Source organism: Terrapene carolina, unplaced genomic scaffold (assembly GCF_002925995.2).
Source record: "Terrapene carolina triunguis isolate 2854851 unplaced genomic scaffold, T_m_triunguis-2.0 Scaffold141, whole genome shotgun sequence".
Taxonomy (NCBI): Eukaryota; Metazoa; Chordata; order Testudines; family Emydidae; genus Terrapene; species Terrapene triunguis.
Genome location: NW_020664492.1, coordinates 2,886,814 through 2,899,367, shown reverse-complemented (window position 1 = coordinate 2,899,367; position 12,554 = coordinate 2,886,814). Strand labels below are relative to the sequence as shown.

Sequence of the window (12,554 nt, the reverse complement as noted above, 5' to 3'; positions counted from 1 at the left end):
CTCCTTGACATACTCTATTAATCCTTGTCTAACGAGATGCTTTACCAAGTGTGAGGTCAGTCACACCTTCTTGTCAACTGTCTGTAATGGGCCACTCTCTTACCGCTTCAAAAGTTATTTTTCCTCCCTTGGTATCCTGCTGTTAATTGATTTATCTCATTTGACTGACCTCACACTTGGTAAAGCAACCCCCATCCTTTCATGTATTTATACCTGCTCCTGTATTTTTCACTTCATGCATCCGATGAAGTGGGTTCTAGCCCACGAAAGCTTATGCCCAAATAAATTTGTTAGTCTCTAAGGTGCCACAAGGACTCCTCGTTGTTTTTCCAAAAGAGTGTTGAAGACCTTTCCTTTGAAGGCACTAAGCTCTTCACAGAGAAGATGGATGCCTCTCTTCACACCCTGAAGGATTCTAGGGTCACTCTCCACTCACTGGGCATCTACACGCCAGGACAAAAGAGGAAATTTAGTCTGCAGCCCCAGCACAAACCATGCACTTCCCAATACCCGACTCAGCACTACTACAAGCCACAAAGAAAACTAAGTTCACGAGATGTAAACCATTTGGCCCACAATCTTCCACATCCCAGCCATCCACTTCCAAGCACCAATTTTGACGTGTTGGTTGAGACGTTGATAGACCACTTTTCCCAACTGCTACAACTGACCACAGCTATCGACCCATTTGGCTACCATCTGGCAACGTTCCAGAGCACCTGGGAATGCATAACATTGGACTGATGGGCTTAGAGATTGTTCACTCTATCCGTTTTACCTCCCTGCCCCCTCCACAACACCCTTCCCCATCCCTCTTCAGGGACCCTTCTCACAAGAGTTTATTATGATAAGAGGTAGATCATCTCCTCCAGTTAGGAGCCATAGAACCAGTACCTCACCATCTACGAGGCAAAGAGTTCTACTCTTGCTATTTCCTAATACCCAAGAAGAAAAGAGGATGGAGACCCATACTAGACCTCAGAGCTCTCAACAAGTTTGTCAGAGCTCAAAAATTCAAGATGGTCATTCTAGCAATGATCATTTCAGTGTTGGAATAGGGAGACTGGTTTTTGGCCCTCGACCTTCAGGATGCCTACTTCCGTATCTCAGTCCTACTGACTCACAGGCAATTTCTCAGATTCACTCTGGGACAAGACCACCACCAGTACAGGTTTTCTCAGTAGTGGCCGCGCACTTACGCTCCCAAGGTATTATGATTTACCTTGTCTGGACCATTGCCTCCTCAGAGCCTGGTCTCTCCAAGAGGCTCACCAAGTCACCAAAGCTGCAGTAGAATTGTTCACAGAACTATGCCTACAGATCAACGCCCAGAAATCAACCTTCCTTCCAGTGCAACACCTGGAATTCATAGGCACCGACCTTGACTCGTTACAAGCCAGAGCTCCCCTACCTCAACACAGATTCCTCTTCTTGGCCACACTCATAGAGACCATTCAAAACAGCCCACAAATATCAGCCAGACACTGCCTCCAACTCTTGGGGCATATGGCAGCGGGCACAGCAGTAATACCTCATGCCAGGCTTCACACGTGATGCCTCCAGATGTGGTTCAGCTCATAGGGTGGAGTGCGCATCTAAATGGCCTCACAACACGAAGCAGGTGGTCATCCCTTCACATCTACCTCCTTGAGTTAAGGGTGGTCAGGAATGCCTGCACCCATTTCGTCCTGCTGTTCAAAGGATCACACACGAGAGTCCTAACAGACAACATAGCCTGTATGTACTACATAAATCAACAAGGGGGAGCCCTCCCTCTGTGTGAAAGTGATGAGACTATGGAACTGATGTATCTTCCACAACAGCACACTGTCCCCGGCTTACCTCCCAGGCACACAAAACTCAGACAGTCTCAGTCACAAATTCCCACATGACCACGAGTGGGAGATAGACCCAGCAGTACTTCACAACCTATTCAAGTGGTGGGGGACACTGATCACAGACCTGTTCGCCACTCACCTGAAGAGGAAATGTCCACACTACTGCTCGAGAGCAGGGATAGGACAACACTACCTGGACGATACTTTCCTCCTCCTTGGGACAGGGGCATCCTCTATGCCTTTCCTCCCTTTCCCCTACTGCTGAAAGTCCTATTGAAAATAAAATAAGGTGCACACATCATACTGATCACTCCCACTTGGTCGAGACAGACCTGGTACCCTTACCTGTCACAGGTTGTGACGTGCTCACCGATCTCTCTCCAATCCACTCCATACCTCTTCTCGCAAAACAGAGGATGCACCCTACATCCCAATCTGGGGATTCTTTGCCTCAAAGCATGGATACTTCATGGTTCCAACACATAGAGAACTCCTGCTCGAAGGAGGTACAAGAGTATTACTACACAGTAGCAAGTCCTCAACATGCCGTACTTACCTGCAAAAAATGGTCCCGGTTCCACATTTAATGTACTTCCCAACAAATCTCCCCAATATGTACGGCTCTCCCACAGATCTTAGACTATGTACTGACCCTGAAAAGATTGGGACTCTCTCTCAGCTCTCTGAGTCCACCTGGCAGCTATAGCAGCCTTCCACCAGCCAGTAGAGGGGTACTCAGTGCTATCCCACCCAACCACAAAAAGATTCCTCTGGCTGTAGTAAATATTTTCCCATAACCGTGACTCCCTATCCCCATGTGGGACCTAAACCTGGTATTGAAAGGACTGACCAGATCTCCCTTTGAACCCATGGCTACCTGTTCACTTACATACCTCTCAATGAAAATGACCTTCCTGATAGCAATCACCTCAGCTAGGAGAACAGGAGAAATAACAGCCCTAACGACACAATGCTCCTATCCCCCCGTATTCTTTCAGGACAGGGTTATGCTCAGGCCATATCCAGAATTCATCCTTTTGGTAACCTCCCCGTTGCACATGAACCAGTTGATTCACCTTCCAACCTTCTACCCCAAGCCTCACCGCCGAGACAACAGAGAGGCTCTATTATACACTCTGGATGTCAGGAGAGCCCGGCCTTCTACCTGGATAGGATGAAGGATTTCAGGAAGTCCCCTAGGCTTTTCTTCTCCCTTGAGGAAAGATCCAGGGTCTCAGCAGTATCAGCCCAAAGACTCTCCAAGTGGGTCTCGAACTGCATTAGACAAGTTTGCAATATGACCCCTCCAGATACTATTGGTACACACTCCACAAAGTCGATCTCCTCATGCGTCACCTTCTTCAAGAATGACCCTATCTCAGAAATCTGTAGAGTGGTGACATGGGCGACGGTACACACCTTCGCAGAACATTATGCGATCACTGGGTACTCCACCTCCAATGCCATCTTTGGCTCCAAAGTACTGTCATCTGAAACGGACGTGACTCCGAAGTCCCAGCCCTCCAGAAGGGATACTGCTCGGGAATCACCTACAGTGAAGCACCCATAGGAACACTATTTAAAGAAGAAGTAGTTACTCACCTTGTGCAGTAATGATGGTTCTTCGAGATGTGATGTGTCCCTGTGGGTGCTCCACAATCCACCCTCCTCCCCTCTGCTTCGGCATGCTTGTCTATGACTCTGTGGTAGAAAAGGACCTGAGGAGGGTTAGTGCATGTGTGGGCATAATGCACACTGCTTCCGAAGTTCTCCAGTCAGCAGCGCAGGGACACAAGCACATGTACAGTGGAGCACCCATAGGGGGACACATCATGAAGAACCATCGTTACTGCACAAGGTGAATAATTTCTTCTTCCAACTACTCTGAAGCAAGTAATACCCTGGCCTAGCCTCAAAAACAAAATGCATAACACTTACAACCTCTCTAACTACCATTCACTTGAGTCTCTCATTCCTGGGCAAAATTATTGGTATTTGACTGGTTTCTGCAACATCTCATCCCAGTTGGTATCCTAGACTCATCTCAATCTGGTTTCAGGCTAGATAATGAAACTGAAATGGCCTTTGTGATGAGTTCCTCACGGAGATGGACGGAGGTGAAACAACAGTACTGCTACTATTTGCTCTGTCAGCAGTTTTAGACAACCTTGACCAGCTACTGCTCAAACCCCTGTGTGTCCTGGTCGGAGTTGACTGAGTCAAACAAAGTTGTCTTTGCTCATTCCTTTTCCAGCAGATCTAAAAAGTGTCATAGTGGGTGAATCATGACGCCACTCTGGTGTAACATGTATGTAAAGCCATTAGGGAACATCATGTTATGACACAGGATACAGTGCCAGTAATATGCTGACAATACACAGCTCTGTGTAACTCTCACATCCAGGGACGCTGGAATAATTTGTATAGTGGGGGTGCTGAAAGCCATTGCCCCAAACTATAAACCCTGCGTATGATGGAAAACCCTGCTGCACTCCTAGTTCCAGCACCTATGCTCACATCTAGCACAGACAGTGCAGTTTTCCTGGTATCTTCGGAAATTTGAGCATGATTGAAGAAATTAATCCAGAAAAGATTGAACTGAAGCTAATAGTATGAAGGAAATGTTTTGGGCAACTGGCAAGCTCTACCATCTGGCCTTCAGATGAGTAAATCTGACCTTTGATAGCTCAGGCAACTTACAGTCTTCACATGGTGGACTCACTAGTGACAGTGACTTCAGGGAATCAGAGAAGAAGCCTTCTCCATAGCTGGCCTATGCCATTAGGACCAAAGGCTCTGAAATCTGCACCAAAGAAGATCAAGAAAATTTCCACCCTTAGCATCTTCAGCTCATGATGTAAGCTCATCTCTTCAAGATATCATTCCCCATAGAACCAAAGCAGAAGCAAACCTGGCTGCGCACTGTAATAGACATCCAGATTCCACGTTCAGTTTAGCCCTCAGGTGTTTAAAGTGAGAATTTATGTACCTAAATGCTGATTTGAGCACTTAAATGCATCATATGGACATCCTGCTTACATGCCCATGTTAGAAAATTTGGCTCGGTTTAGGCAAATGGAGTTATTGGGCACTCGGTTGCATAGCTCAAACACCCCTTTGTTTGTTATAACCTGCTTTTATTAAGAGAAGGAATGTTGATTAGGATATTGGAGGGTTATCCAGTTTTTGAAAAAGTGCTACCAGAGATGACCAGAAGGGACTTTAGTTTAATACTTCCTCTTAGCTAGCCTCTCTAACAAGATAACATCCCTGAGTACTATATTGTTAGCAGTGGGTACAGTATCCTGGCATGATGCCTTTTAACCAAGAGGCCAGAATGCTACCTAGTGATAACATCTGGGTAGAAAACCAGTGGGGACTGTGCTAATAGCTAATTTATGTAACTGGTATCTCATTTCTGTTATCCTTGTCCATCCTCCCTCCTTCCCTTCTGCTATTACACTGACTTTTTGCACCTCATCTTGAATTACATTGTGAACTCTTTTGGGCAGGGGTCATGTCTCATACAGTGGGGCCCTGATCCTGACTGTGCTGTTGGGCACCATCACAATTTGATAATAATGAGCCGTAATAGCATAGGTGAGTAGCAGAGTCTTCAGGGGCTTGATCATCTCCTTGCATGTGGGCATATAACTCCCATTGACTTCTATGAGGTTTTGGGGTGAGTGCACGTCTTCCATGATGATAGGCCCCAGATCTTTACACTGTTCAGTGCTCATGTTTTGAAGAGAAGGCATAGAAGCAATAAGTTCGAGGGGAAAAAATAAATTTCAGGGTGTCTCTCTCTGTATAATTAGAGAGGAATGAAAGACCAAAATGGTACATTTTTGTAATTCCAGTATACTAAAATATCAACTATAGCCTTCAAATTAAGACAACAATAGAAGGAATAACATCTGTTCAGGATTTTTTAAATATATTAGCGTTAAAATTTAGGAAACATCTACTACGGAGATTGCTTCTATATCCTTATAAGCTATTTATCTGACCAACTCTTGCTGTATAATTCTTAATAATTTAAAAGAAAAAATCAGATTAAAACTTGGAATAATTGGGAAATTGGCAGAAAAGGTTAGAGAGTCCTTTAATTTTAAATGATATCTGCTTAGGGTGGGTTGGGTTAGAAAAAAATTGGTTTTCTACTACTGAAAGAAAAACAATTTTCTTTCTCTTTTTAACAGTTAATAAGCAAAGACAAATAGCAAAAAAACATTCCTTGGTAAGTCAAGTGAATTTCAGGAAGCCAGGCCTACTCTGTCAAATCTTATTAAAGAGATTCTCTAGCTATATTATAAATTGGTGCCATATATACTCTAATGAAGGGATTATATTAGGGCTATGTGCGCTTGAGCAGGAATTAGAGCCTTGCATTGAGAGATACATCTGGAACAAAGAGGATTTTAATCAGGATACATTATTAATGAATTGCATATGAGATACATAAACCCTGCTTTATTAGGCAAACTGTAAATGAGCTTATTTGGTAAGAGCATGCAAAATGTGTGTGTTAAGAGAGGATATTTTGAGAATTTAACTCATCTCTATATAGTAAAGGCATCTGGCTGTAATTGGTGCCTGTGGCAATTGTTGATACCCTGATTATATTAGCTTTCCATGCCCTTTAGCAGGATTGGGAAAACATTTCTAGTACTCGTTAAGTTGTCTATTATCAAGACATCATAAATATACACATTTAGAATAGATGATTTGCTATCCCATTGCCTTAGAGCGCTTAAATAAATTAGTTCCTACTGTTGCAAGCATTAATGTTGAAGTAATAATTATGCATAAAGCAAGAAAATGCAATTAAAATTGCCTTCAAACTTACTGGAATGGGAACATTTTCTGAAAATGTCACTTGCTCTTTTCTTAAAATACATTCTAAAGCCAAGTGAATAGACTGTGTGGCTCAGGATATTGGTAATGGAATATTGAGCTTTTCCCCTTTAGATCACCAGCTTGCATCAAGCTCAAATCAGTATTGGCAAAGTTGTTACATCTGTCGGCTATTCAGTGACCTCTACAATGAGGTGGTTGTCTGACTTCGTAGTGTGCAAGTGCCCACGTACAGTTAGCACTGAGTTTTTCAAAAATGGGGGTCATTACATATAAAGACTGCAACCACACTTAAATGCCGAAACTATGGACTGTGTCTCTGTCTTTAACATGTTCCATTTTTCCAAACGTGCTCCATTTTTGGATACTGCGGAAGATAGTACATAATATTACCTAGCGATCTCAGATCTCTGCAGTATTAACCATAATAAAGTAAGGTAATAATAGTGTGTCAGCCTGGATTTTCAGTCTTAGTTTTCAGTCATGAATTTCCTTGCATTGAAGTCAGACTTCATATGTTCCCTGGACATATTTTTTTTATAGCTGAATTATAAATAAGGTGTTCCAACTGTTTTGGCAGTCAGGCAATAGTTAAATTGAAAAGAATGTTTCTTTTCCAGAAAAGCCATTTAATAACATTCGGTCCATTTGCTCCTAGCAAGACTATACTCAAGCAGTGCAAACCCCAGGAGCTTGGCAAGCCAGGCAGACTTGGCAAGTTTTCCTAGCGACTCACCAAGTCTGAGTCAAGCATGGGTACTTGTGGCTTGCACAGCTTCAATTGTATTTAGTATTTCTTGTTAATAAGAACATTAAGACAGAGGATTTTTTTCCATAACCTCAAAAAGTAATACATAGTCTGTAAAAACAAATAGTATTTAACAAACTACATATGACAATTTATGGCTTATGTCAGCTTCATAATAAATATATTTGTATATTATTTTACACTGAGACTCCATGATTTGTGTTCCTTGACATTAAGATATTAAGGAAATAGACCATGGATTCTTGTTGTATTGATTGGCATTTGCTAGTGTGAAACCCTGCAAAAGACAAGCATAACCATTATTTTATAGTGTGTCATAGCCATACAACTCCATCTCATGTGTAGAAAGAGTGTAATGCAAGTAAGCTTGTGTAAGCATTGAAAATACAGCATGTTCTCATTTTGCTTCAGTTTTACCTGTGTGGATCCTGCTAAAAGGAAAACTGTCAAGTTTGGATTTTAAAGTACCAAAATATTTTTTTTTAATCTGTGTTTTTGTTCGTTCTTGCCCATCTAAATAGTATTTCCTTTGAAACAAGTGCATTTGATTATCCAACATATGATTATTTCAATAAAAGATACTTGAGGTTGAAGTGAGGTTTTTACCCTCGAAAGCTTATGCCCAAATAAATCTGTTAGTCTTTAAGGTGCCACCAGACTCCTTGTTGTTTTTGAGGTTTCAGAAGATTTTGATTTTTCCTCTAAAATGTCTAGCGCCTGTAACTTACAACATTTAGCCCGAGAAACTTAATAAAATGCTACAAATGATATTTGTATAGCAAAGTCAGAGACAAACTTTTCAAGGGGAAGATGTTTGAAAGAGTCAGAAACATCTCACCTCAATTTTCTACTAAGTTGTCTAACTAATCAGTGATACTACGTAATCCTTCCAGTGAGGATTTTAAAAAGTCTTGCATGGACCAGTATTGTTAGGTAAGAAGCAGTTAGTAATAGAGGTCAGGTGCTTGTCTTCTAAATGGAAAATCTGTTACTTTTTGTTTGTCTGTCTGTCTATCCTATATTGGTCCTCATGGTATTGTAGTATCTTGCAAGTTAAATATTTCACAGGATTTTATGTTTTCCTTCCTCCCCTTGTTGGTAAGAATTTTTTTATTGTGGGAAATCTAAATCAAACAAATGAGCTATGTATTTTTCCCCCGCAAGAAGCGAGTGCCTTAGTCATGGGCCAGCTGCAGAGAAAGCCCTGTCTGTCATTTGCACAGGGGGCTGACATGTCCATTTTTTCCAAAGGACTGTAGTTATCATGGGAGGTTATGGTCTCAGAGACAATGATGATTTCTTAAGTGGCCTGGGCTAATGTCATGGAGAGCTTCCAGTCTTGTTACCAAAGCCTTGAAGTTGACTCTGTTAATTGGGGTTCCAGAGAACTGAGCAGAGCACTAAGGTGCTTGTGTTGCTGAGTAGACAGATGAACTGCTGTATTCTGAACTTTGAACTGTAGAAAAGGAACCTGAATCCCCACTGCCAAAGATCTGGGAATATGTTTCAGAAAATTAGCTGTATTTGTTTCATCTCAAGAGAAGAGGTTCTCAGACTTTCTCCACCTGAGACGCCTGAATCAGCTATGATTTCTTGTTGGAAATACAGTCTCAATCTTTTTGCAATTCTACCCACAGTCCTTTAGTCACGAAAGCAGTGGGTGGGTTCTGATGCTGGGATGCTCTTGGAGAGGCAGGTTTCTGCTGCTTTTGTGTATGGTGGGTTCTCAATGTGAGGCCAGGAGAGTATTGGCTAGTGGAAGCCCTGATGGAATGGAGGTGTTGCTTATGGAAATTAGAGAATTTGAATGCTTCTTCATCTCTCTTTTTTTTTTTTCTCCCCCCTTACCTGCTCTGTGCATTGCACCTGGGATATGTACTTAAACATGTCAAGAAGCTGGTTGAGCAATGTGAGAAGTAAGGTCAAGGAAGCTGGCTTCTCACCATTTTTAAGCAGAACTTGCAAGGCAACATAGCATTCTGGTTGCAATAGTTTCTAAGACTTTCCTAGAATTACAGTGGTGCTGTTTTTATCCAGATAGTGTCAAATGGGACATTACAGACTTCAGAACGTGTTTACTAAGCTGTCATGGAAACCAGGATAGCTGTTAACTTTGCACACATTAACAATTTGTCGGTAGTCTATAAATCGTTTTAGGGATCTTTTTTTTTAGTGCAATGATGCAAATACTACAAATTGCTCCATCACCTTAGTGACCTAACTTAAATAAGCAGTTCTGTAGCACTATTTAAAATGCAGGACTTTAAAAGAAACAACTGTGGGACACTGCTGATAATTATTTTTAGAGCACAGTAAGCAGCTGTCTTCAGATGGTGGTCCACATTCCACACCCTTCTCTCCTGTTCAATATATGGAAACATTCAGCGCAATATTGATCTAAAGTTTTGTGTAACTTTCTTCTGTTTCAGCTTTGGTTTGCATTTGTTAATGGATTTTCTGGGCAGATTTTATTTGAGCGATGGTGCATCGGCCTATACAATGTGGTAAGTATTCCATGTCTCGGCTTGATGGTATGCAGAACCTCAGTGACATTCCATTGTTGTTTATGTCTGTGCAGTTTATCTCAGCCATCCATCTGCATACATATCATGAAGTACAAACACATTTTTAGGGCCTTTGTTGATCTGCCCTAGACTGTAGATGCAAAAGATCCTGGATGTTTATTTTTAATCACAGCAAATGTATTTGGAATAGTGCCTTGAAAATATTAGCACTTTTATCTTAATAATATGCTTTCATTAGATCTCTGTATGTTTATGCAATTCAAATTGTTCAAAGTATTTCAAACTATTTTTTATATTTAAACATTTTTATTTTTCTTCTTTTTTCCTAGTCAACATAAATATATATTTGTCTTGTATCATGTTTTTGGACATTTTGTCCTTCATTCATTATTGTATTATGGTAGCTTCTAAAGCCCCTTATCGTTTTCATCCATGGGAGGCCATTTTTAGGCATTTATCTTCCACAATTAATACTAAAGATTTATTCTGTTCCCTGGTTTTATAGAAACTTGGTCTATCAATTCACTGACATCTACTAGTGACATTATTAGTTACATCTAGTCTGGTGCCTGGATCCACAAAGCTTGACTAAGGCAACTGGGAAACTGCAGGAACTTTTGCCAACACGTGTGAAATTTCCCCATTGTGTGTTGAGTTTTTTTGGAAATCTTTGGGATTTTTTAAAACAAATTTACTCCAAATATGTGAAAACACCAAAAGTCATCAAATAAACTGTTTATATCATTAATGAATAGTTTTACGTAAAGTTTACTTTTTGTTTGACCAGGACTTGTTTCAAAATTTAAAAATTATAATCCCACACAACCCAGTGTCAAATAAGAGGAGATTTTAGGCCAGAGATTTTACATTCTCTCAGTTCTTTGCATCACCCTCACTAAGAGATCTTGAAGTTTTCCTAAAGCACCCCACTCCATCTCTTCAATTCACATATTTGCATCTATAAATCTTTTAACATGATTTCTTTTCAGATTAATCCAACTACCCTGAATTAAAGCAATTTAACTGGCTACTGCTGCTGAAAGCAATGAAGAAGTAGTGAACCATGTTGCCTTTAATTACTGTTATTAGGTCTCAGAATTAACATTTTGGTTAGTTCTCTTCAGATGAATGGCAGTTCAGTCTAATCCTAAAGCTATTGTTTCATTATGTCTATATATTCCAGGGTCACTAAAGACCGAATCCTTCAGAGTGCTGGAGGCACTCAATAACTCAAAGGGATTAGGCTTTAGGATATCACTGTGTGGCCCTATTCTGCTACTCGCACCAATGCTGAATAATCCTTTACTTCTTCATAAGTAGTCAGGGGTGCTGCTGGAACAATTTGTATAGTGGGGGTGCTGAGAGCCATGGAACCAAACAATAAAGCCTGGATATAATGGAAACCACTTCAAGCCAGGGGTGCGGCAGCACCCCCACCTCCCCTAGTTCCAGCCCCTATGTAAGTAGTCCCATTACAGTGTTACTTAGTGTGGGTAAGGTTGGTAGAACCAGAATTCAGGCCTTGCATAGGTTTGCCTTCGAAGGTTACCTTCATAACCAGATGGGCTAAAAGATCTTTTTTTAAAGTGAAAACGTAAATACTGCAGAAAACTTGGGAAATACCAAAAACCCCTGAAGACACCCTAAATCCATCCTATAGCGTGGAATCTTCATGGAGCGCATTAGACTAGTGGCCTTAGTTTTGGCTCTCATATCCCATATGAGAGTGCTGCCATTGCAGCCATCTGGCCTGTTGCTTTATGACTAATTTAAAAGATTACATCATTCATGTAGAAAATGTGCTTGCAATTACTGATCCCCGCTAATATCCAGCCCTGTGTGGAACTGAATCTTCACCTAAACTCTCCAGACATAGTATGCATTGCTGGCAGGAATCACAATCCAGCATACAAGCAAGAGATTTTGTAAAGATAATAAATAAAACTGCATCTAATCAGAGATTGTTAGCTGAACTGTAGAAAATTGGATTAGAAATTAATTTCCTAGCATGAAACTGTCAGTTTAGAAAATGGGTGAAGATGAAGGAGGGAGAGTATAGTTTTAGGCTACATTATAATAAAACTTTGAATTTATAGTGTCTTCCATCCAAGGCTTTCAGCACACTTAGCAAATGAATTAAGTCTCCGAGGACCTGTGTAAAGTAGGTATGATTGTCACGATGGTACACAGGAGGAGGTTGAGGAACAGAGAAATTAAGGGCCCAATTCTGCAACACTTACCCACATTGAATAGCCGTTACTCATGGGAGTAATCCTTTTGACTTCAACAAAACTATTCACATGCCTGAGTGCTTTTCATTGTGAGTAAGGTTTGCCAGAATTAAGCCCAAAGTGACCTGCCCAAGGTGCTTCAGAGTCTCCCTCTTCCTTTCCTCCCCTCTGACACAGGCCAGGATCTGAAGGTACATGGCCCTAGCAATCCCTCTCCCTTCTCAGGACCACAATGTGGGGTTGAGCCATCCACAGTAGTTCTGGAGCTGAGTGTTCCTTTGAGAAGACCAAGCATCCTTCAAAAAGGAGAGGCCTAGCAGCAGTGCCCACAGCC

At 41.4% G+C, this 12,554-nt stretch overlaps 1 protein-coding gene across 1 annotated transcript in view; it reads left to right on the top strand.

Annotated features, from left to right (window-relative positions):
• LOC113406801 (phospholipid-transporting ATPase IB) overlaps positions 1-12,554 on the top strand; it is a 408,364-nt gene that overhangs the window by 373,602 nt on the left and 22,208 nt on the right. The window contains exon 27 of the mRNA XM_029911979.1: positions 9,894-9,968. Coding sequence (XP_029767839.1) covers positions 9,894-9,968 — 75 coding nt within the window. The remainder of the gene's footprint in view (positions 1-9,893; positions 9,969-12,554) is intronic.